At 40.2% G+C, this 26,747-nt stretch overlaps 3 protein-coding genes across 4 annotated transcripts in view; 1 reads left to right on the top strand and 2 right to left on the bottom strand.

The window, feature by feature from the left end:
• The window catches only part of LOC134820031 (microtubule-actin cross-linking factor 1-like), a 160,003-nt gene that overhangs the window by 15,600 nt on the left and 117,656 nt on the right, over positions 1–26,747 (bottom strand). For both annotated transcript variants that reach the window (XM_063830210.1, XM_063830211.1), the window contains exons 14-15: positions 13,427–13,557; positions 6,837–7,050 (exon numbers count right to left, since the gene is read on the bottom strand). In XM_063830210.1, coding sequence (XP_063686280.1) covers positions 6,837–7,050; positions 13,427–13,557 — 345 coding nt within the window. The remainder of the gene's footprint in view (positions 1–6,836; positions 7,051–13,426; positions 13,558–26,747) is intronic.
• Positions 7,871–10,093, bottom strand: LOC134820035 (uncharacterized). Its single transcript, XM_063830215.1, has 2 exons — positions 9,523–10,093; positions 7,871–8,781 (listed from the first exon to the last, which is right to left on the bottom strand). Exons 1-2 carry the CDS (start codon positions 9,905–9,907, stop codon positions 8,264–8,266), a joined length of 903 nt encoding a protein of 300 aa, XP_063686285.1. The 5' UTR covers positions 9,908–10,093; the 3' UTR covers positions 7,871–8,263.
• On the top strand, positions 14,705–18,580 carry LOC134820233 (uncharacterized). The gene is made up of 5 exons (XM_063830454.1): positions 14,705–14,797; positions 15,028–15,117; positions 15,272–15,304; positions 18,039–18,086; positions 18,200–18,580. The coding sequence occupies exons 1-5, from the start codon at positions 14,710–14,712 to the stop codon at positions 18,433–18,435; spliced, it is 495 nt and encodes a 164-aa protein (XP_063686524.1). The 5' UTR covers positions 14,705–14,709; the 3' UTR covers positions 18,436–18,580.

Below are 26,747 nucleotides of genomic sequence, written 5' to 3' on the forward strand. Positions count from 1 at the left end.
TTCTTAACTGAGATTTAACCAGAAACCCTCAGTTCTATTAGCAGTATGTTTCTGTTGGTGTTCCTGACAAGTGTTCCTCTAGTCCAGTCTATTGGTGTAGGTAAGTCAACATTAAATCCTCTAATCAAACCCACACCAAACTTTTTACTGTACGGCTTAAAATGCGTCAGAAATGTTGAACCTATGTTGTGGTGACCTATTAACTTACTCAAGAATCCACTTAATTTGCACGTGCATGAATAAGTGACACAAGGCGCGCACTCAGCTCATAACGTAACCACCTTTATCAGGGTGGACAGAGTGGCAGGAGATAACAATCAGGGACGACTGGATGAAGATAAAACCTTTAGATGGATATCTCTTCTCAGTACAGACTGATATCGTGGGTTACACAACTGGTATACGTTTCTATGTCAATATAGATGATGAAACTATCATCAACGTCAACATCCCTGCCAAATCAGGTAAGACTCTCAAGTAAAGGAAAGTAAACCAGCCAATTCAAGTAAGACTATAAACTATAGCTCCTTCCAATTGTGGTTCAGAAATTAACGCTCAGATTGCTGTGTACGAAAGTTATTTCATTTTCTCTTCAGATGGCATGCTGTTGGTGATGGTACAAGGCTGCACCGTGGAAACCAACATCCCCTTCAGTAACTTAATATTTGGATCTAGTACTATGGACTGGTACTTTTACAAAACAGCCGAAGAGTTTCAAGTGTGGTGTCAAGGGAAAATGGTAAGTGTTAAAATATAGAAATTTCATCCAATTACTCTAGTAGCAGAGTTTATACACTTTTTATAACTCAATAAAAATTCTATCGTTATTTTTACTATTAATCATAATTATTTTAAAAATCATTTTCCTAACTCTCTTTTTCGCCAGTACCACAGCCAAAAGTTTGCTGACGCAGAAGATCCTGATAGCTGCATTGCGAAGATGGCCTCTGATGTGACCAAGGTCAAATTCAGAGAATCTACTTTTGATGCAAGCAAGAAAATAAGACACCCTAAGGAAAAGGAGGCGGAGCTTATTAATCCAGGTTTGTAACTAATCTAAAATATAATCTGTTAGTAGTGGCTCAGTTTAAAATTAATTTTACTAGAGACTTAGTCCCCCGCGCAATATACCATGGCCCGGCTCGTTCGCACTGTCAAAAGTACCCACAAAGCAGTTGGGAAACTGGGCGAGAGAAAGGAATTTATACTTAACTCAGATATCACTGCAAATATTACCCGGACGCAGTTCTTGGGCCGAGAATCTCGGCACTAACGCTTTAATTGTATTATACAATACATTTACAGATATTCACACATATTTTTATATTAACGAGAAACGATGTAACGGAGTCGATATAATATTTTAATTTTTAATGTTGGTCAGGGCTGGCAAGTCCACATTTATCGTATCCCGATAGTTTCACTGCATCCTTAAATATCTTACTGTATACTTATATACATAGTTGATTCATGCGTTACTTTTCCAGGAAAAGTGCGTTTATAGTTCGTAAAGATTTTTTCGTGCGTTTAAGTACGTTTAAGTGCGTCTGCCTTAACATTACGAGGTTTTTTGTGTGGAAACAATTAAAAATGTTTTATGACTGTTAAATATCAGTTATCGCATGATTTGAAATAAATAAATCAAATAAAAAATTCTTCATTCCTACATCTTACTAAGAGGTAGTGTAAAAGAGAACTACCACGTGCAGCTGCACCGGTCTTTTCGGATGCACTGATATTGCGCAGATTACCGTGGATATATACAAGTTTCTCCACTTTTTCCATGGAAAGCAAGCCCACGCACTGATTTGTTTGAAACAGATTTAAAAGTGCGTTTTATTTATTTTTCGTGTGTAAAGTGCGTTTTATATAAAGCGAGACGATATAATATATAGGTATATAATATATATTATATATATTATGTACTATTTCTTTTCATCGATGTCCACACTATATATCTGTTCTCCCTTTATATAATGTCGCCGGTTGGGCTCTGCAGATGCTTTCTTCTTGAGCTCCAACACAAGTTTGCGATGTTCGGCTCTCTGTTCTGCTGTGCGATCGGGTGACAGGAACACTGTCTTGTGCTTTTCAGAATTGCGAAGTTCCCTTAACTTAACTACTTAACTAATATCTGCTGTACAATGGACGAGCTGGATAAAGTTACCTTAACAGGACGATGTTTTAGTCTTCTTCCCAAATCGCCTAGCTTCGATTCTGGGTTTTTCGTCAAGATTTAAAACACCTCAGGTATTCTTTTACTGAGAGCCTCGCTACCTTCCTCCGTCAAACTAAAGACCATAATGTTTTTGCTTAGCTCATGCCTCCTCCTCTACTATTTTAGCTATGCACTAACATGTGCTCGCATATTTAGCTGATAAACATTTCTTGTCTCTCAATCAATTGTAAGGAACGCACTAGTTGTTTAGAAAGCACATCCTTATTGCCAATCTTCATCATGTCCTCCAGTTTGACGTCTTCAACTGATACTGTTTTACACTGTTTGAGCATTTCTCTGATGAAACACTGTCTATCCTCCTCCACCGTCGGAAAATTGTATCGTTCCGAAGCAGTCGGCAAAATTAAGATGTATATTGTGGTCACTTCCCCAGTAACTTGTAGACGGCGTTACACCATAACGTTACAATATCGTGCACCATAACGTTACAATATCGTGCACCATAACGTTACAATATAGCGTTACAATATCGTGCACCATAACGTTACAATATAACGTTACAATATCGTGCACCATAACGTTACAATATACCTAGCGTTACAATATCGTGCACCATAACGTTACAATATAACGTTACAATATCGTGCACCATAACGTTACAATATAGCGTTACAATATCGTGCACCATAACGTTACAATATAACGTTACAATATCGTGCACCTTCCTAACACATCCAAGTTTGAAGACGTATTCTAGTTATTGATTTCATGATGCTGTGAACAAAATGGGATCGAGTCATCTATTAAAGTATTAATTGTATCAAGATGCCTCTCCAATCTCTAAACCAACATAGACTTCTCAAATAGTTAAACCAAGCTCCTGTAGCTGATTTTCTATATCTCTAGCTGCGAATGAACCGAGCAACAATCCTTTAGTCGGATTTAGTCCACAATTTTACCCCTGTTCGTTTTGTGCGAACTCTACTAGACGGGAAAATTATCATAAATATTACAAGAACTACCACATTAGTCAGCCTGGTAGCTACATTAGTCAGCCTCTAACAGGGCTGTCTGGTGCTGGTCAATACTATGGGCATAGTGGTGTTTCTCAGGTGGTTAGTCACCTTCGGGAATGGGGAGTCTCAGATTTTCACCCATAAAAGGAGTTGTTGTAGCAGTATAGAGAAATTCAAAGTCTAGTTTGTGTAGAGAGCTCTATCCAGGGTCGGGAGGTAGCAAAATAAGATAATGACAAACTACACCTAAAGGATTACAACCCTTTCACTCTTTAGTCTTAAAGTGCCTCCTCTCACCATATTCCCCTCAAAACAATGATAAGCCCCTACTAATAAACCGGTAAAACTAACGACAAATCTCAGATAAGATTTGTATATTGTTAAGGTCATATTTCAAGCAGAGCTCTCTTTTGAGATGATTTCTCTGCTCGCCAGACTGCCTATTTGTTCAGTAAGCATAATGTCCAGGATGATCAGTACTCCGAGTGACTTGGTCCTGTGAGCAGTAACAGCTAGTTTAACTGCTCCTCTCTCTCTTCCTTAGTCTCATGGGATCAGTGAGGTGAGCAACTTAGGGAGCAAGTCACGTGACTGCTAGACCTGACCACGTGACATATGAACAACTGCACGTGCAACAACTGCACGTGCAACATGGGGAACTGGTTTATAACGGAGCAGTCGCTCAAATTTCATTATTCGACGAATTGTTTTGCTGCAAGAACGCTTAGTTATATTAAGCGTCCAGGGATTTTTCAAAGTTGATCTTTTCAACTCAACCTAAATTCATAATCTTCTACCTTCTTTTCTCTTGAACTTTTCGTTTCCCTAATGGTGTGAAGTACCTAGAACTTATCTAAATTTATAAATTTTACCCTCGTTATTATCAGTTTTCCATTTTCTTACAGATATCGCGACTTATTGTATTGGTAACATGACTTGTTAACTTATTTCATCAGTTTTAGGACTGTCTGCTCTGCATAATCAAGATTCTAGAATGATGGACTATGAATTACAGTTTGCACTCAGATAAGAATAATACTGTGAAATATTGAAATAACCGTTGACTGATACCCGGTAAAGATTACCCCAAATTATCAGGTTCTTAACTGAGATTTAATTTAACCCTCAGTTCTATTAGCAGTATGTTTCTGTTGGTGTTCCTGACAAGTGTTCCACTAGTCCGGTCTATTGGTGTAGGTAAGTCAACATTAAATCCTCTAATCCTACCCAGACCAAACTTTTTACTGTACGGCTTTAAATGCGTCAGAATTGTTGAACCTACGATGTGGTGACCTATTTCTAACTCAAGAATCCACTTAATTTGCACGTGCGCGCACTCGGCTCATAGCGTAACGACCTTTATGACACGCAGGGTGGACAGATTGGCGGGAGATAACAAACAGGGAGAGCTGGCTGAAGATAACACCTTTAGATGGATATCTCTTCTCAGTACAGACTGATATCGTGGGTTACACAACTGGTATACGTTTCTATGTCAATATTGCTGATGAAACTCTCATCAACGTCAACATCCCTGCCAATTCAGGTAAGACTCCCAAGTAAAGGAAAGTAAACCAACCAATTCAAGTAAGACTATAAATTATAAATCTTTCCAATTGTGGTTCAGAAATTAACGCTCAGATTGCTGTGTCGCAATTAGTAACGCTCAGATTGCTGTGTCGCAATTAGTAACGCTCAGATTGCTGTGTCGCAATTAGTAACGCTCAGATTGCTGCGTCGCAATTAGTAACACTCTGATTGCTGTGTCGCAATTAGTAACGCTCATATTGCTGTGTCGCAATTAGTAACGCCCAGATCGCTGTGTCGCAATTAGTAACGCTCAGATTGCTGTGTCGCAATTAGTGACGCTCAGATTGCTGTGTCACAATTAGTAACGCTCAGATTGCTGTGTCGCAATTAGTAACGCTCAGATTGCTGTGTCGCAATTAGTAACGCTCTGATTGCTGTGTCGCAATTAGTAACGCTCTGATTGCTGTGTCGCAATTAGTAACGCTCTGATTGCTGTGTCGCAATTAGTAACGCTCTAATTGCTGTGTCACAATTAGAAACGTTCAGATTGCTGTGTCGCAATTAGTAACGCTCTGATTGCTGTGTCGCAATTAGTAACGCTCTGATTGCTGTGTCGCAATTAGTAACGCTCTGATTGAACTGTCGCAATTAGTAACGCTCTGATTGTAGTGTCGCAATTAGTAACGCTCTGATTGTACTTTTAGTGTTGCAATTAGTAACGCTCAGATTGTAGTGTCGCAATTAGTAACGCTCTGATTGTAGTGTACGAAAGTTATTTAATTTTTTCTTCAGAGGGCATGCTGTTGGTGGCTATAACAGGTTGCGCCATGGAAAAGAACATCCCCTTCAGTAACTTTATATCTGGATCTAGTACTATGGACTGGTACTTTTACAAAACAGCCGAAGAGTTTCAAGTGTGGTGTCAAGGGAAAATGGTAAGTGTTAAATATAGAAACTTCCTCCAATTACTCTAGTAGCAGAGTTTATAAAATATATAAATATATTTTTTATAACTCAATAAAAGTTCTATCGTTATTTTTACTATTAATCATAATTATTTTAAAAATCATTTTCCTAACTCGCTTTTTCTCCAGTACCACAGCCAAAAGTTTGCTGACGCAGCAGATCCTGGTGGCTGCATTGCAAGGATGTCCCCTGATGTGACAGACGTCAGTTTCAGATCTAATGAAGTTGATGCAAGCAAGAAAATAAGACACCCTAAGGAAAAGGAGGCGGAACTTATTAATCCAGGTATGTAGCTAATCTAAAAGAGAATCTGTTAGTAGTGGCTCAGGTTAAAATTAATTTTACTAGAGACTTAGTCCCCCGCGCAATATACCATGGCCCGGCTCGTTCGCACTGTAACAACTACCCACAAAGCAAACTGGGCAAACTGATGTGAAGCGAGTTTGTCAGGCTCGTTACTCCCTCTAATTACTTGTGAACCCCTACCCGACTATCTAGACTACTGCTCTGAGAGAAACCATCTGCTGAGGCTCAAAACCCCTTTTTACCGCACACCCCTTTTACCGTACTATTTACCTCCCCCAAAATATACGCTTAACTCAGATATCACTGCAAATATTTGCAATAGTTCAATAGAGATGAGACGGACGTGAACTTTCAAATCTGCAATATAGTGGCGCAGCTTGCCACTATATTGCAGGATCTAAGTAGTTTAATTAATTATTTGAAATATAATCTGCAGAGAAGGGAGGATTATTGATATAATGTTCTGGACAAAATTTGTATGAATAATATGCACTAATTACATGATAAACATTTAATATGATCATATTATAAATCATATTCACTAATTACATGATCTACATTTAATATGATCATTTAAAAAATGTACTTCGCTTATTATGTTACTATTGATTTCGTTTTATTTTCTGTTCGGCTTAAGTATCACGAAACTAATCGATTACAATACAATACCTATATATTATTAGGTTACTAGCCAAGGTATTATTTGTTATAATCCTTTGAAATTGACTCTTATGAAACAAAATATTAAAATTTCAATAATTATTGACATCATGTCACGAACTAATGGCCCTGAAACTGATCATATAAAAAGGTAAAATAAAATACAGAGTACAACTAACCTTGATAGAGAGAATATCTCCCTGAAGAGCACTAGGAACTACAATGTGGTTAGGATCCAGGTCTCCCACTCTGCTCTTCAGCCCTGATAACCACCTCTTCAGCTCCTCGCTTTTCTCCTGGAACTCTGCCAGCCTACTCGCCTTCGCCTCAAGTTCCTCCTGTGCATGTGTACTATCCTCCGTTACTTTCAGCCACGTCCGCTCTAAATCCGCCCTGTGGTGATAACCAATAACTATAATGAAACTGTTGGATTCTCTAATTCTCTTTGTAAGAAAACTTAGTAGTTGATGTAATGACATGTGTCACATCAACCGTGGTTTGAAGGGTATCAAGTTACACGCGGGCGTATAATGTTAACGTGGTGACGATGTATAAAATATGAGGTCATTTCTAGCTGTATTTATTCGACCAACACTTTCAGGTTTATTTAAAAGAACGATTTACAAAGTTAGAATCATTTGTACGCTATATTCTCATTCACCCCCCTGCGCAAGTCGCCCTAAATCTTATTTCAATTTTATTGATTAACGGCAGCAGTAAGCTCAGTTTTCGAATTTAATATAAATCCCCGATTTTTTCAATCTTGAAAAAACCTGCCACATAATTTGTAATACCTTTGGTCGTCAATAAATTAAAATATGCTCCGAATGATCAACGCTTTTTATCGAACACAAAAGAATCGATGGTGAATTAATAGATTAGAGGGAGTTTAATCAAAAACTCTGCTGGAATGCTGGATTAAAAAACAACTGATTAATTTAATATAATTTTTGGTTACTGTAAAAAAACAATGCCGTCCTCAAACACAGATGACACAGATGACTCATGGAACTATGACAACAAACTAACAAACCAATAAACTAGGACCAATGAACAAGGTATGAAGTAGACTAATAACATTAATAAACTCACTTTAACAAGATGTGAATCAGACTAATTAGGCTAACAGACTCACTAATTAATTACTAATTAGACTCACTAATTAAATAATTACTAATTAGACTCACTAATTAACTAATTACTAATTAGACTCACTAATTAACTAATTAGTAATTACTAATTAGACTCACTAATTAACTAATTACTAATTAGACTCACTTTAACGCAGTCCACCTGGGTCCCCCTACATCCTTAACAAAGAACATGAAACTACAGCCTCATATAAACAGAGTGTATTATATGTGCAATGAGACAAGAGCAAGTGCACTGCATGTTAACCTTATACTTTTAACATTTTATAGTTTACACTTACTGTCATACTCATAGTCAATATTTGTGATGCATATCACACATATCACACATATAACGCACATATCACGGAGGTATGTTTTTCTAAATCAAGTGGTTTGCAAATAATCAATAAAATGCGGCTGTGTGGGATTGCTTGCGGAGTAGCAGTGTCAGTGTTACTTCGGGCAGAAGAGTGTTACCTCGGGCAGAAGATGGAGATATCAGAGTTGTTGCTGAGATCCCAGTCTGAGTAGACAGAGTCAGGGTACGAGAACATTGGAACATCCTGCTCTCCTTCTTCTTCTCCTTCGTCTTCTCCTGGCGACGTGTCTGCTTCATTGTAGTTCCTGTGGTACAAAGATGAAAAGTAGCCCTCACTACCAATACTGGAGCCAGGAGGAGTCTCTACCCCACATCTTTGTAACAAAACATCACTCATATCCATAGCCTCTACTCTCTCCACATCCACTCTACACACTAACACATACTGAGAGCAAGACGTTTTCCTCCACACCAAACTAAAGTCATATTGTCTCAGGACACAATCCTGGATAGACACTCCACAGTTCTTAAACACCTCCCGATCTGGGATCAGCTTCTGTTGTCTCCTGCTCCTGTGACACCCAGTAAACTTGAGAGTGATAGGTCCGTTGAGAGAGAAGATAAAGACAGGGAAGGAGGGGTCCCGTCTAGAACATTCCTCCAACACGTGGTCTACCCTGTTACATTCAGCGTTACAACCCTCAGTGTTACCCTCAGTGTTACCCTCAGTGTTACCCTCAGTGTTACCCTCAGTGTTACCCTCAGTGTTACCCTCAGTGTTACCCTCAGTGTTACCCTCAGTGTTACCCTCAGTGTTACCCTCAGTGTTACCCTCAGTGTTACCCTCAGTGTTACCCTCAGTGTTACCCTCAGTGTTACCCTCAGTGTTACCCTCAGTGTTACCCTCAGTGTTACCCTCAGTGTTACCCTCAGTGTTACCCTCAGTGTTACCCTCAGTGTTACCCTCAGTGTTACCCTCAGTGTTACCCTCAGTGTTACCCTCAGTGTTACCCTCAGCGTTACAACCCTCAGTGTTACCCTCAGTGTTACCCTCAGTGTTACCCTCAGTGTTACCCTCAGTGTTACCCTCAGTGTTACCCTCAGTGTTACCCTCAGTGTTACCCTCAGTGTTACCCTCAGTGTTACCCTCAGTGTTACCCTCAGTGTTACCCTCAGTGTTACCCTCAGTGTTACCCTCAGTGTTACCCTCAGTGTTACCCTCAGTGTTACCCTCAGTGTTACCCTCAGTGTTACCCTCAGCGTTACAACCCTCAGTGTTACCCTCAGTGTTACCCTCAGTGTTACCCTCAGTGTTACCCTCAGTGTTACCCTCAGTGTTACCCTCAGTGTTACCCTCAGTGTTACCCTCAGTGTTACCCTCAGTGTTACCCTCAGTGTTACCCTCAGTGTTACCCTCAGTGTTACCCTCAGTGTTAGCAGTTAGTCTGAGCACACTAACAGAGTTGTAACTCACCCCCATCACCTCACTGATAGTCTCCACCACACTGCTCACCACAGAGTCATCTTCTTCGCACAGTCTATAAGAAGGGGGAGACAGTTCTTCAGAGAGGGAGGGGTTGTACAGTCTGTAGGGTAGAGGAGAGAGGTGTCCTGGTATATCCTGGTATATCCTGGTGTGTCCTGGTACATCCCCAGAGAAGGGGAGGAACTCCCTGCTCTGTTGAAGGTGGTTCAGTAGCGTGTGTCTAGCAGGCCGGGGCAGGATGTGTTTGGTAGTGGTAACTCCTACCAGTCTGTCTATCTCTTCCATCATCCCATCAAACGAGGTTATTTCCATTATTATACTATACCACAGACAGGTAACTCTGTGATAGAGGGACTGTGTAATAGAGGGTAGAAGTGCTGACAGGGGTGAAATGTTAAAATGCTCACCTCTTGTGCACCAGACTGTTCCTTTTGTCTGGAATGTCGGGTACCGGGGAGGGGGAACGAGCTAGAGGCACCTCGTTCACAACGTTAGCAAGGAAAAAGTAATCTCCCATACAGGCATAGACTGTGTGTTACACAAAGTTAATATTATTATTAACATTTAACAGCTTCTATAAATGGAGTGGAAACAAGCTTCTTCACAATATAAAAGGGACAACAATTCGGAAAATTAACAAAGATCGAATGCAACTTAAAGCCAAATACCACAAGCAGAGGGACACACCTCTCACAAAACCTCAGAAAGAGGCCCAGCAAAACAAGGGGTGCACACTACATAACTCTAGTCACGTGACATGTGTTTAGACCACGTGACCTCACAACATCCTAGCTGAACAAGAGAGAGTAGTGAGGCGTGTGGAGACAACACAGCACTATCAGCAGTGTGTGGAGACAACACAGCACTATCAGTAGTGTGTGGAGACAACACAGCACTATCAGCAGTGTGTGGAGACAACACAGCACTATCAGCAGTGTGTGGAGACAACACAGCACTATCAGCAGTGTGTGGAGACAACACAGCACTATCAGCAGTGTGTGGAGACAACACAGCACTATCAGCAGTGTGTGGAGACAACACAGCACTATCAGCAGTGTGTGGAGACAACACAGCACTATCAGCAGTGTGTGGAGACAACACAGCACTATCAGCAGTGTGTGGAGACAACACAGCACTATCAGCAGTGTGTGGAGACAACACAGCACTATCAGCAGTGTGTGGAGACAACACAGCACTATCAGCAGTGTGTGGAGACAACACAGCACTATCAGCAGTGTGTGGAGACAACACAGCACTATCAGCAGTGTGTGGAGACAACACAGCACTATCAGCAGTGTGTGGAGACAACACAGCACTATCAGCAGTGTGTGGAGACAACACAGCACTATCAGCAGTGTGTGGAGACAACACAGCACTATCAGCAGTGTGTGGAGACAACACAGCACTATCAGCAGTGTGTGGAGACAACACAGCACTATCAGCAGTGTGTGGAGACAACACAGCACTATCAGCAGTGTGTGGAGACAACACAGCACTATCAGCAGTGTGTGGAGACAACACAGCACTATCAGCAGTGTGTGGAGACAACACAGCACTATCAGCAGTGTGTGGAGACAACACAGCACTATCAGCAGTGTGTGGAGACAACACAGCACTATCAGCAGTGTGTGGAGACAACACAGCACTATCAGCAGTGTGTGGAGACAACACAGCACTATCAGCAGTGTGTGGAGACAACACAGCACTATCAGCAGTGTGTGGAGACAACACAGCACTATCAGCAGTGTGTGGAGACAACACAGCACTATCAGCAGTGTGTGGAGACAACACAGCACTATCAGCAGTGTGTGGAGACAACACAGCACTATCAGCAGTGTGTGGAGACAACACAGCACTATCAGCAGTGTGTGGAGACAACACAGCACTATCAGCAGTGTGTGGAGACAACACAGCACTATCAGCAGTGTGTGGAGACAACACAGCACTATCAGCAGTGTGTGGAGACAACACAGCACTATCAGCAGTGTGTGGAGACAACACAGCACTATCAGCAGTGTGTGGAGACAACACAGCACTATCAGCAGTGTGTGGAGACAACACAGCACTATCAGCAGTGTGTGGAGACAACACAGCACTATCAGCAGTGTGTGGAGACAACACAGCACTATCAGCAGTGTGTGGAGACAACACAGCACTATCAGCAGTGTGTGGAGACAACACGGCACTATCAGCAGTGTGTGGAGACAACACAGCACTATCAGCAGTGTGTGGAGACAACACAGCACTATCAGCAGTGTGTGGAGACAACACAGCACTATCAGCAGTGTGTGGAGACAACACAGCACTATCAGCAGTGTGTGGAGACAACACAGCACTATCAGCAGTGTGTGGAGACAACACAGCACTATCAGCAGTGTGTGGAGACAACACAGCACTATCAGCAGTGTGTGGAGACAACACAGCACTATCAGCAGTGTGTGGAGACAACACTATCAGCAGTGTGTGGAGACAACACAGCACTATCAGCAGCGTGTGGAGACAACACAGCACTATCAGCAGTGTGTGGAGACAACACAGCACTATCAGCAGTGTGTGGAGACAACACAGCACTATCAGCAGTGTGTGGAGACAACACAGCACTATCAGTAGTGTGTGGAGACAACACAGCACTATCAGCAGTGTGTGGAGACAACACAGCACTATCAGCAGTGTGTGGAGACAACACGGCACTATCAGCAGTGTGTGGAGACAACACAGCACTATCAGCAGCGTGTGGAGACAACACAGCACTATCAGTAGTGTGTGGAGACAACACAGCACTATCAGCAGCGTGTGGAGACAACACTATCTGACACTCTGGGAACACCAAACAACACAACATCAAGTCTTTCATTAATTAGCAGGTACTCTCTCTCTCTGTTGGGAGGAGACAACAAGCTTGCATTGGTACTCTCTTCTACTGTTCTTACAAGCACACACTGATAGTGCACAGATTATCTGATGTTAGATACACATGTAACACAGGGGGGTCTATCTGTTAGGTAGTGCTGCCGGGAAACAGGGTCATGATGAAGTAAGTCTTGACATTTTATGACATGACTGGAAAAAGGGTGGGAAATAAGCTATTGTGTGAACTCCAAAAGGGCTAAAATGCACGATCAAAGAAATAAAATGTAAAGATAATAAATTTGCACGTCTCATCTCTAGTGTGTGGAGACAACACATCTCTAACTAAGCACACTGTTAGAGAACCTAATGACAGTACTGAATACAACCCAGCTAACACCAGCAATTCCTATATTTCAACACTTAGCACTACATCAGTGTTCAAACTACGAGCAAACTACATATAAATACCCGCCAAATATTACATCGCGTACTCTCTGAGAGAGCGGGAAACCAAACAAGCACTAGTCAGACTACATCACAGCAGGGTTGGAACGTGTGTAACAACCCGCAAAACACGTAACCAGTGGTGTTTATAGTATTTAGTATGGTTCAATTAGAAATTCTCAGGAAGAGTGGATCCTATGGCTGAACTGTACTCTAGTATAATACAGGGTCCATTATATACGTTATCTCAACATAGGTATGGGATTTAATTGTATCGATATCAGACAATGATATTGGTTACCATAAACGGTAACAGCGAGGCACCATTAGCAGAGAGGCTGCATCATTAGCAGAGAGGCTGCATCATTAGCAGAGAGGCTGCACCCCCACCCACCCCCACCCACTTGAACTGTGATAACTATAAAACCATACCAGACTATTTATATTTCACCGCACAGATATTGAACCTTTTATAACGGGTACCTCGAATAAAAAAGAATGTAAAAAGTTATTATATAACCAGGGAAACGAACTTACTTTCCGAGCGAGATTGTGTCTGTCTCAGATTTGGAGGCTAGCTTGAAGAGCTTTAGGGAGAGCTCGTCAGCTGTAGCCCTTTTAACTTGTAACCCTTCTAGTTGCACACACCGCATTGTTACTGCTTCCAACTGAAATAGAAACACGTCAATATAAAAATATGATGTTCTCAATTGTATTATTGAGCCCGGGTGAGAACAGAAGCAACAGTAAATATTACTGATTTTACTCTAGTAGCAGAGTGTAGCTGTGAAGCTACTACTCTAGTGTTTGTAGGTATGCAGTTTATTTATTAGTGAAAAGGTGTGGTTGCTCCAGTTGACAGATAATGTGAATTGTCCTATTGTACAGGTGAGTACATGTTATCAGACACTGCCAACTACAGGTGAGTACATGTTATTAGACACTGCCAACACAATGAAGATACCATTGTTTTCAATCAACACTTAGATTATTCCTTAAAATGGGTGCGGATACTGTACGGCTATTACACGAATGAAAGAATATCAATTGTTTTATTTAGGAAGAAATCAACTGTGTTTTCACTGTTTTGTTCCCCCGTCCTTTTTACTGAACATTGAATACTGTTATTTATAGTGATTTTTTCCTTTTCACCCTTTTGAAAAAAGGCAATAGTGAAAGGTTACAAATGGAGGTTTTTGCAGAAAAACGTGGATTTTGGAGATTGCAGTAGGTGGGTCTGAGTATGCATGTCGTGTTCCTTGCTTCCGTTCGTTACCAAGCAACGAAAAAGTTGCGCGCGCGCGAGGATTGCTTGCGGAGATGTGTTGTATAGATAGCCTGTGATCTATGAATGCGCGGCGCGACTGTGTTTTAATGTATACGATTACGATGGATGTAATGTATAATATTACAATTAGGTAATACGCCCAATAACAATTTGTACGTGGCACGCGTAGTGTATTGATGTGTATACGACATACGAGTATAGTTTACCTTTGCTGATAATTTCTTGAATTACAGATACAAGTTAAGTTCTACGGCAATTGAACTGAATTTTTTCCCGTATTTGATGCATAATTTATCAATATTATTATCATGAAGATTGAAGTGAGCTGATTGGAGCTTATACTTAAAGTTATAGTAAATGTGAAATGGAAATCTAGCGTCCGCCAAAACGAAACAACGGGCGCAATTCTTGTTTCATATTAAAGTATTAACATAAGCTAAGCGCCTGCATCTTGAAATAACGTAATTAACAAATGCGTGTATTTTATTAACAGCTTAGCGTTTTACAAGGTTTCATTAGTTGGACAATAGACATGTCACTAGTAGGGGCTGCGTGTGTAGTTGTGGCAACGATATCTCAACTTGCAATACTTGTATTGCTCTATCTGGCTAAAACAAAAAGTATGATATGATTATGTCATAAATAATAAATATATCATGATGATATATAAGTGGTATGATTTAAATAGACGGTTCAATTTCTTAAAGCTAAGTAGACTAGATTCTCCTTTCAACAGACGGGCTCTCTCGTATTGATTAGTAGCACTAATCTGAGCGAGAAAATACTATCTAATCACGCGAATAATTATTAATTAATTAATTAACTAATTAGTTAACTAATTAATTTCCAGCAGGTTGGTTATTTCCCACTTATATCGGCACTCTCACTCTCAGTACTTTCCTTATGATTCTGAGAATCTTTCAAGTTCTCTCCAACAGAGGTAATGTATTTACAATTTCACTTTCTTTTTAATTTAAATTTAATGTTTAATCTAAATTTAATGTTTATAAATTTCAAAATTATAATTTCACAATTATATTCAGTTTCTCGCAGTTTGTTAAAAAATACCCTCATAATCAATTGTTGTACTGCAGGGATATTGAAACAAGACAACTTTTATAAAAGAAGTAAGTATAAGGTTATTTGTTTGATAATTATACATAATTATATATGTAGTTATATATACAGGGTGGCCCAAAAGTGACTACCCACACGCAACCTCTTAATAACTCACGTAATTCGTCTCCAAATTGCACCAAAATTTCAGAGATTATAGATATGGGTCAAACTTAGATTTCCTGAAAGTTTCGTAAGCCACGCCCAATTACAGTGGGCGTGGCGTGACACTCCCTCTTTTTCACTATTGTCTTCATAAAATGAGAACGCTTTAAGCTAAGAACTCCAAATTTTTTGCACACATTTGGCTTGATAATTTAAAACCTTTCCCAAAGTTTCAAGTTCATTGTTCAAAATTTGGCTGAGTTATGACCATTTCAAAATTCATCGGAAACGTGATCCGAGCACTCAGTCAGTGATCTCTGCACTCAATCAGTGATCTCGTCACCCAATCTGATCAAGAGTAAGGCGTTAGCTGTATTAATGAGGTTCATTAGGCTTTACCAAACATACTGAGGAGATGACGACCTGATCATGATTGATTGGATACCGATAATGACTTTGCTAGACAGGAAAACACCGAATTCTTCGTAAAAGTGAGGTCCTAGGATTCCACGAGAACTGATGGCGCACCAGATCGTGACCTTTTCAGGAAAATCAGGAATCACGGTCTAAAAGTTGGTGTTTCTTTGTGATCCGATAGGCCCGGTTAGAAAGATCTCGCTTTAGGATTCGTTGAAGGGATGTTCTGCTGAGGTCTAAGGCAGGAGCTCGTTTTCGGGTGCCAATTTTAGGTGTATCCATCACGTCACAAAAAACCATGGTGATGTTTTCTTCGGTCCTCGCAGTTCGTCTTCTGCCGACTCTTCGCCGATCGTTTGCAGAAAAAGTGAACTTGATCTTGTGATGCATATCAAAGCAGCTTTTCCGGCAAGGGGATGGTCGGTTGAATTTCATTTGAAATTGTCGTTTAAGCTGAGGACAAAACTCCCCATTCTCTTTCTTCAGGTAGACAAACAATCGTTGTTCCGCAGTATAGGGAGGATAGTGAACCATTTTCGATGATTCAATGGATAGTTCATTCCTTTTTATCGATTGTAAGGAACGAACCTGTGACTAGCAGGGCTAACAAGCCCTGCAACCAATCAAGCGGTGCATGTGAGCCAAACAGGCCATTAACCAAGTGCAGAGATCACTGACTGAGTGTTCGGATCACGTTTCCGATGAATTTTGAAATGGTCATAACTCAGCCAAATTTTGAACAATGAACTTGAAACTTTGGGAAAGGTTTTAAATTATCAAGCCAAATGTGTGCAAAAAATTTGGAGTTCTTAGCTTAAAGCGTTCTCATTTTATGAAGACAATAGTGAAAAAGAGGGAATGTCACGCCACGCCCACTGTAATTGGGCGTGGCTTACGAAACTTTCAGGAAATCTAAGTTTGACCCATATCTATAATCTCTGAAATTTTGGTGCAATTTGAAGACGAATTACGTGAGTTATTAAAAGGTTGCGTGTGGGTAGTCACTTTTGGGCCACCCTGTAATATATTTATATAAATTCAAATGTGAGCCTTTAGGAACTGAATCTAAATTTAGGTTGTGTTCTGCTGCTAAACTTTCTAGCTGAAAGCCCGTCCTACGGACATCTACTTCAGATTCGAGATGTAGTTCCCCCGAAGTAGCTGTTATTGTTGAATGTGTATTGTGAACTGGTTTTAACTAGGACAGTATACAGTAGACAATATGTGAAAGCTCCATCATTGAATTACCCTGTATAATGTATATAAGCACAGTAACTGCAGTTTTGCACCCTGCAACACAAAGCGTAACAAGATACTAGTTTTGCACCACCTGGTCTATAGTACTATGGTTAACAGTAAACACAAGGAAAGTTAGTTACTTGGCCATCATATATTTGAAACAGACTAACTTTGAATTATTCATTTATACAATGCAATTTTTATGAGTTGCCTCGTAAGTACGAGGGGGAGACTGTAGTTTCAGTAAGACCAACTCGGCAGTTACTATTAGTCTGGCAACTACAAATAATATGGGACAAAATACTTTTAAATATTATGGGACAAAATACCTTTAAATAATATGGGACAAAATACTTTTAAACAATATGGGACAAAATACTTTTAAATAATATGGGACAAAATACTTTTAAATAATATGGGACAAAATACTTTTAAATAATATGGGACAAAATACTTTTAAATAATATGGGACAAAATACTTTAAAATATTATGGGACAAAATACTTTTAAATAATATGGGACAAAATACTTTTAAACAATATGGGACAAAATACTTTTAAATAATATGGGACAAAATACTTTTAAATAATATGGGACAAAATACTTTTAAATAATATGGGACAAAATACTATTAAATAATATGGGACAAAATACTTTTAAATAATATGGGACAAAATACTTTTAAATAATATGGGACAAAATACTTTTAAATAATATGGGACAAAATACTTTTAAATAATATGGGACAAACACAATGTATTTACGGAACGAAAATTAATGTATGTATGTATGTATGTATGTATGTATGTATGTATGTATGTATGTATGTATGTATGTATGTATGTATGTATGTATATCCTGTAGAGGAACTTGTTAGATGATGTGTACTGGAGAACCAATGTACAATGTACAATGTACAATGTACAATGCACTATTAATGCGATTAAGGCAGGTCGTAACCCTATTATAACTAATATATTTCAGACGCAGAGGTTATCAGGTTTACTACGATACTAATAGGAGTACTAACAGGTTAATCAAGAGCATTTGCAATTACACGTGTTACAATTTACTTGCTTTCGTGTTATTTTCACTTTCACTTTCACTTTCACTTTCACTTTCACTAAAACCCCTTATATCCCCAGTGCTGGCCTCATCAGTGATACTAGGAGTGTTTGTGTACATAAGCTACCTGTTCTACTTAGAAGAAGAGCACGACGTACTGCACTCCTACACGTACGGGTACGGAGTGACACTAGAAGTGGGGGTAATGGAGCACGTGACTGTGCTCACTATCACAGTGTTGGGGGGAGTGTCCGTGTTGGGGCACGTGATTAACACGTGTTTAGCGTGCTGTTGTCATGGCGACCTAGCTCAGTAGACATGTCAGATGTAGTCAGATGTTACACTTTAATTCAGTTTTTTCAGTTTTCTTGAATATGAATGAACAAAATTTCCCATGACGTGTTAAAAGTTATGTATCAATGGGGTTTCTACAAAATATGTCAATAAATTAAGATTAAGGTTGAAGTTCTTTAAATGGTTATATTCTGGTGAAAATTAATAGTTGCCATTTATTTTGATGATAGCTTTATGGTATTCTTTTTGAATTCAATTTATATCGTTCTTAAGGCTGATACTTTTAAAACATCGTTTTTTTTCTAAATTTTAAAATCCAATATGTTATAATATGTTATAATATGTTATAACATGTTATAATATGTTATAACATGTAATAATATGTCATAATATTGTATTGAGCTGTCGGTTGAGGGTAAACCCGTCGAGCAGGTTAGCAACTTTGTCTACCTGGGTGCAACTATTAGTGGGGATGGGACAATCAACAGAGACCTGGATGTCCGTATCCAGAAGGCTAATGGCGCCTTTCATCAGCTCTGGAACATTTGGAATAGCAGAACTATAAAGACTCCAACCAAGATCAGGATCGATTGTAGGACTGAATCCCTACCGGACGGAATCACTACCACCCAAATATCACTACTGGTAGTGATTCAGTCCGGTAGTGATTCAGTCCTAAAATATACCTCAATCCCTACCAGTTGATCTTAGTTCACTAGTCTAATATCATGACGTGATCTGAGCCGGTGCTCTCATGGAGTGCTTGCTATGGGGCCTGTCAGACATGTGATCCACAGACTTACGTACGCAACGAGGAGCCCTAACGAGAACTGGTTCGGATCAAGTCATCCATAATGACCTGCTATACGACAATACAGTGATGTGAACCTTCACATGCTCGGTATCTCAATCAGCTAGCGGGAATAATATATAAACCCGCAACGCCTGTGTTTATCTTATACCACTATGTCTTCCTCATCCATCGAGTTTATTCCTGGCAGAAAGAAAGGCAGCCGCAACGTCCTCTACGATGGTCACCTCTACCACCTTAACAGAAAGAGGGAAGACAAGACCTACTGGAAGTGCAACAAGTGCAAGTCCCGCCTGATCCTTGTCCAGGACACCTTCTGTTCTGCTACTCCTCATGACCACGAATCTCAACCAGCAGAAATTGCAGCCCACCGCTCCAAGTCTAAAATGAAGACCCTCGCAGCTACTACTGAGAACTCAACTAAGCAGATTGTTGCAGACTCTGTCGCTGGACTATCCTTCGAAGCCTCGTCCCGGCTCAACTGTGATCCCAAGTCCTTGGCACGACTAGTCAGACGAGCCAGAATGGCAGCCTACTCCCATTTCCTCCTAACTACCTGACCTCTCCCGGTGGTGACACTATGTTGCTCTGGGACTCCTCCTACGACACCAACACCAGAAGATCTATCCTCCTTGGTACTGCAGACAACATCAACATCATCTATCAGTCAGATCACCTCGTCGTGGATGGAACCTTTAAGACCTCTCCAGACCTGTTTACTCAACTCTTCACAGTCCACGCCTTACACCCTACTGGATGGAGAATCCCTGCAGCCTTTGGACTCCTACCCGGGAAGCGCACCATCATGTACGAGAACATCCTCAACGAACTGGACTCCTACGGACCCTTCTACCCTCAGTCGGTGCTGGTGGACTATGAAATCGCTATCAGGAACGCAGTCTCCAACGTCTGGCCTGGTACTACCTTGAGAGGATGCTGGTTCCACTTCAAACCTGGAGATGCAACGTATTGTTGATGATTATGATAACTTTGGGGATGTTACCGAGTTTCTGAAAGCTGTTGGATCTAAGATTTTGGGTTAATGCTTTAATGTTTACTTATTATTGTGTGATTTAAATTACTGTATCAGTATATTATCTATTATTCTTTGACCAAATTTCTGCTTAGTCAATTATCACGAAAAATCTAATAATAATTAACAAAAAATAAAATAATTAACTAATGAAATACGAACAATTATGCCTTTATTGCAAAGTTCAGTAGGGATCACATCAAAGTGGTTAGGTTTAGATATTAGCGGTAGTGATTCAGTCCGGTAGTGATTCAGTCCTAAAATATACCTCAATCCCTACCAATAGTGATTGGTAGTGATTCAGTCCGTTAGGGATTCAGTCATGTAGTGATTCGGTCCGTTCACCAAAGCGATCTATAGGGCTGCTGTCCTCACCATCTTGTTGTATGGAGCTGAAGTCTGGAACACCACCAAAAAGCAGATGAAACGTTTCGAGGTTTTCCATCAAACCTCCTTGAGAAGGATCCTTAGGATTAAATGGTTCTTTCATGTAACCAACGACGAAGTTCTTAGGAGGGCTGGCATCAAGTCAGTTGAGACTTTCATCAGTGCTGCCAGGCTACGTTGGTATGGACATGTAGTTAGAATGCCAGACTCTAGACTACCGAGGTTTCTGTTGAACTGGAAGCCAAACTATGGAAAGAGGTCAAGGGGCAGACCCCGTAAGAACTGGAAGTCCTGCGTACTCGAAGATGCTGCTAAGTTTACAGGTGTTGAAAACATCGACAACGACACAACAGAAGCTTTGGCTACCAACCGAGTACAGTGGAGACATATGTTACGCCGCCAACGCGATGTGTGTGATGCAGGCCACTCCAACGACTAGGAGGAGACCTTACCATGTAACATGTATGTAATATGTTATAACATGTTATAATATGTCATAATATGTTATAACATGTTATAATATATTATAATATGTTATAATATGTTATCTTCAAATGCCATTTTATGTCATCAGAGATAGTCCAAAAACTACTCAACTCCTCAAATTAAGGCAACTCTTAATTTGAGCAGCATGACTACAGTATTCTAAAAAATCAGAAAGGCTTATTTTCCCAAAATACTGAAATAATTTTGTTAAAGTAGCTCCTTCTATTTCAGTTCCTGAGAATGGTCCCCTTACTCCCGGGTGCCAGCTAGTAACTATCTGATTGGTTGTTCGGTAACCGGAAGAAGTATTTTTTCCACCTAATCATAAATTGACCTTCCCATTAAAGAGGCGCTGTCCTCGTGACGGTACACGTGTATACCGTGTATGGTAATTGGTACACGTATATAGAAAATAACACTGAACAGTCTTCAATAATCTGTGTTAGTTTTTGTTCTGCTTTCCAGAGAATAATGCTACCCTCAGTACACTTACGAAGTCATTTTATTCCCCAACTGAGTCGACACTACGTTTACAAATAGACTGCTTAATGATACTTTTCAAATTAATTTATCAAAATCTCTCTTGTTAAATCATTCGTATGGGTATTTATGCGTATAAATTATTCAAACTACATATTATTCAAGCTATACATAATTTAAAGCTATCTAATTATGTTGATTAATAATTATGTTGGCCCTAATTTTGCCAACTGCAAATAACGTGCTGCAGCTGTTACTTTGTAACTAGTAGTATAGGAACCTGCCGGATATCCGGCAGAATCCGGTCCCGGCCGGATATCCGGCTTTTATATCCGGTTCCGGTTCCAAGAAATTTTCCGGATATTCAACCGGAAATTTCCTGAAAGTTCCTGAAATGCATATTTTTGTCTAAATTCTTTCTAAGGGGCATCCAGTCAGTGCTCTCAGTGACCAGTGAATTCACGGTAGCTTGTTATCTGTCAGCGTACAGTTTTATCGGACTTTAAGTTTTATAATTGTGTCCACATCACACATGGCTTTTAATATTATAATTGATACAAACCCACAATCAAGGATTAATTTTAATTTTCCGGCAATTTCCGGCAACCTCAAATTTCCTCTTTTTATTACCCGGTCCCGGCCCGTAAAAATCCGGCAAACCGGAAAATAGATTGATATCCGGTCGTAGTAATATGATTGATAAGTTACCTCTGTCCGTTGTTAATATAAAAGGGCCTGATGAACATTGGGGATGCAGTTCAGTCGAGTACGTGTAGCAGTGTGTAGTGGGACTATCACAGTGTTATGTACTTGTTAAACCATAATATTATACGTTTTTATCTGATGTTAGGTTGTAGTTATCCACTGTCTGAGATGGTGGGATGAGTTAGGGTTAGGGTCTGCAACCCCCGGCCACCCCAACCTAACTAGGGTATTTATAAATCCTCTCCCTCTCTCACTAGAGACAGTGTTACCATGGTGTTACTATGAGTATTGCTGAAAGCACAGTGTAAGGCCTACACGGACCGCCTCTAACTAGCCAATCCCTGTTTACATGCCGTGTAGCAGGGGACTAGAAAGAGCTAAACTAGTAAGCGGGGCATAGCCAATACACTGTACTCCCATCATTGAGTATATTACCAACCAGAAGGAAAATTTCCTTGTGTTTGGAATCTACCAAGACGAAAGTTGTGCAATCCAGCGAAATTCCGAAGAATGGTATTACTATGGTGTTACTGTGGCTACGTGACAGTGTTACCATGGTGTAACTATGGCTACGTGACAGTGTTACCATGGTGTTACTATGGCTACGTGACACTAGTCCTATCTAGATAGTATGCACCACGTGTAGTGTCACATGATAGAGCACACATCTTCTAGCTAGGGCCGACCACTGGTAACGATTGTGGCTACGATCCCCGTAAAGTGTGTTTGATGACCAGCTCGAGAATTTAGTCTCCGACACGCAGGAGCCCCTGACCAAGCTACCACACCGCACAGTGTGAGGTGTGGTAGCGTGTGAGGCTCACACTGACACACGGAGACCACTATCTGAAGAGAGGGAGCTGAGATTGTGGAGCTGTGTGACTGGCATGTGCTGCTCCCTGCATCCCACCATCTCCCTCTCTATCTCGACTAGCGACCCCCTGCAAGTGAGACCAGGGATCCTGATACGTTCCTCTCAGCTGCACTTTATCTGTTATTCTATATAGTTACTATGGTAACACTCCTTATATGGTAATGTTTATCAGTTGTTCTATATCAGTCTAGCAGTAGCTCTTCACTGTAAAATCAGTTGTTTGTCTCGTAGTAGTAAGGTAGTGGAAGCTGTGTTTTAAACTCATCTCAAACCCTGAAGTGCTGACATGTTCAGATAATTGATGTAATAGTGAGTCAGGGAACCTGTCCGAGTAGAATCAGGAGGAGTCAGTAAACTAGCCTGCTGTTGTATCACGTGATATCCCTCTCTTACAAGGTCCTTGTTAGGTTTTAAGGGACCGAGTAACCGTTAGGGTACAGTGTAAGGAGTAACGTGTCATGCAAACAACAAATTGTCTCGTTGATTTTGCACAAAAGTTCTTCTCGCGATAAGATTAAAAACACCCTCGATTAATTTGTAACCATCTAACGATGTTCATCAGCTAGATATTTTGTCAAAACACGCAAGGTGTAAAAAGTGTAAAAGTACCATTAAAGACATGTGGAAAATATAAGACATGTGGAAAAATTTTGGAAAACAGTTTAGTCCCAGCCTAATAACTCATAAAATCTTTGGAAGCTTTTTGTGGTCGCGTAATCGATTTTTTCCCAGAACGATCTGAACAGTACTATAGTATATCTTCACCCTCAGCGTGCCAATATCCAATCACGCAAAAAAAAAATAAAAAAAAAAAAAAAAAAATAGACTCATATTAGTAATCGTGACGTCAAGTAATCCATGACATTGGCACAAGTAACTGAATAACTGTGCCAGTGTGCCTGCAGTCATCGTCGGCACGGATTTTGGCTAGGCACGGCTTTTGAAAACCACGCGCGACGAGCCTGAGGAGTTGTCACGTATCCTTGGCACGCCCTATAAATAACACACTACGACCTAATGGGTCATTACATCTGAACCGCACCATGACAACAGTCATGGTGACAACAGTACCAATAGTATAATATGGTCGGGGCCTTAATTCTGAAAAACAATGGGCGACATTCTTACAATCCTTTATATCTAGTTAAACATACAATTAACAGTGATTTTCAGTCCAAACGTGACGTGCAAACTAGAGTGGGATCTTGAGTCGACACCTTTAAAATTATGACTGATAGTGTGTTGGGGAGTGACGATCAGTTGAATGGGAATTCTACTCTGCGGAGGATGAGTATGCAGGAGATGCCAGCTCTTCTTCCCTCTCTCCACAATACGGGCTCAGCCTCCCTGCACATCCGGACTTGACTTCCCTTTAATCCCCCTCTGCTACTAACAAGTGTGGCGCCTCACTCTAACCAAAACTACAGGTGTCAGAGTAGTGATACACTGTAACGAGGAGGTCTCAACACAGTGCTCTTCCCTCAATCAACGTGTAGTTGGAAAAATTGGAGCAGGGATCGGAACACGGAGGTAGCAAAGATATGTTCCTTTCCTCCGACACAAGCATCTGATTACTACGGAACACAATCACAATTACCAGGTGACTAATAAAAAACAAGCATTGGTTTAACAAAGTAACAATAACTTTAATTTAATAAATAAACCACCTTGCTGATCTTCACGTAAGCTCGTGATTTACGTGTTTTCTGTCGAAATTTCAATGTGTTATTTACAGTATGGACGGCACAACACGTGGTATCCGATGACGTAGTCACAGACATTGCCCCGTACCAGCGTACTCTCTGCAATGGCCATTCACAAGCCTAAGTAAAACCGGTTTTTCTGAATATTTATGTGAGATTAGATTCACATCCTTATAGTTCTAGAGAATCAGCACGGGTGCAAGTATGAAGGATCATTTTAAACGTTGTAATGTAGATCGTAAAAGGAACTACTTTCATAAACTATATATTCAAGTTTTATTTATCAAAACTACCTGGTAAAGCGGATTGAATAATGCGCTTTTTTCACTCCTAATAATAAGGCGACTATAATCATTCCTTAAGAACAAGAACCATCAACACACTGTTTTGATGCAGGTGTAACGGAAACTGACATAATTAAGAGGAGACCATAACACAGGAGCGCAGTCACGAGACATAAGTGATGAGACATCAAAATAAATGAAAATTCCTGCACAAAAAGAGCAAATAGGAACCGGTCATTGCACTCTCATCCTCTCAATCTCCTCTCATAGTTAGTTGCACAAACTAATCATTGAGGTTAAGACCGAGTTGGTTGTCTATTCATCTTTCTCTCCAATTATCAAATTAGATATAGCGGTGCTTTTATTGAAATAATGATTCCTGGAGGTCCAGTATAAATGTCTTGGGTCGCAGAACTGACATTAACCAATATAATCGGACCGGTCCTTGCACGCTCATCCTCTCAATCTCACCTCTAAACTCAATTTAAAAGATCTGCCAAAAAATACGTTACTCAATAAGTTTGTTTGAGTATACAAACAACTTATTGAGCTAACTAAAAAACCGGTTTAACACGTGCCCACAAGTAAGCATCCAAGATATAGAGGAAATCTTTCACGGACACGCAAAGACTGATCTATGCTAAAGCACGTGGATCGTCTCTGATTGTCAGCGTTACGGAGAAAATATAAAAACGTGTTTTTAAAATTGTTAATTAAGTCCAAATTTGGTTTTTTTTGTCGCAAATTGTAGGCCTTATCTATCTTGATTTGCTGTACCATAAGTAAGTTATGGAATACACTGTCGAACTCGTGCCTTTGGCACTCGTTGCACCAGCAGTTCCATAACCTACCTAATATAACACATATAATAGGATATGGGATATAGCGGATAGTTAGCATATTGGTTATTTTATAACTTAATAAGGTGGGTCATAATTTTATCAATTACTGTCTCCCGAATGAGATAGAATCACACTCTTTCAATGAAGGCAGAGTTATAATCATATTGCGATAGCGGATTACAAAATACAAACTATGAAGTATAGGGGGGGGTGGGGGGAAGGTTATAAATCATGTATATTTTCAATTTTGTAGTAGACATGATGGAGACAAGCCATTTCAGTTACTAAAGGTTGAACCAATTTCAATTGACAACGATGTTTTTATAAAAATCTTGAAAATAAGCAGTATTTAGGTATTTTACCAACAAACGCAAAACTGTTTTTGGGTTCAAGATTATTTTGCAGAGTTTCACAGTATAAAAGCATGTGCATTGGGCTTCATTATAGTTTGTTGATGAGGCGTATTTTTTAGCGTTTAACCCTGGTGACTGAAGGTCTTAATTCATCCATGTCCTTTCGGTTAGGCCCATAATTATCACTCCATGAACTCTCTCCAATGAGCTCCTCCCTCGAACAATTGATATCACGTGTTCCTTTCTGCCTCAGCTCGGTGATTTGTCTCCTTCATCTGTTGATATTCGTTTACTCTTCTCGAACAAAGATAGTAATTCCTGTGATTGCTTCTGGTCATTTCCTCGACAGTTGTTACCAGAAGACTTTCATCATCCA

The sequence above is a fragment of the Bolinopsis microptera genome, chromosome 8 (genome assembly GCF_026151205.1).
Source record: "Bolinopsis microptera isolate Bmic1 chromosome 8, MBARI_Bmic_1.0, whole genome shotgun sequence".
Lineage (NCBI taxonomy): Eukaryota > Metazoa > Ctenophora > Tentaculata > Lobata > Bolinopsidae > Bolinopsis > Bolinopsis microptera.

Coding starts and splice junctions, on each gene's coding strand:
- LOC134820233 (XM_063830454.1), top strand. CDS start 14,710: ATGTCACTAGTAGGGGCTGCGTGTGTAGTTGTGGCAACGATATCTCAA. Junction 14,798..15,027: donor CTATCTGGCTAAAACAAAAA/GTATGATATGAT, acceptor ATTAATTTCCAG/CAGGTTGGTTATTTCCCACT. Junction 15,305..18,038: donor AGACAACTTTTATAAAAGAA/GTAAGTATAAGG, acceptor AATATATTTCAG/ACGCAGAGGTTATCAGGTTT.
- LOC134820035 (XM_063830215.1), bottom strand. CDS start 9,907: ATGGAAATAACCTCGTTTGATGGGATGATGGAAGAGATAGACAGACTG. Junction 8,782..9,522: donor CACTGAGGGTAACACTGAGG/GTAACACTGAGG, acceptor GTAACAGGGTAG/ACCACGTGTTGGAGGAATGT.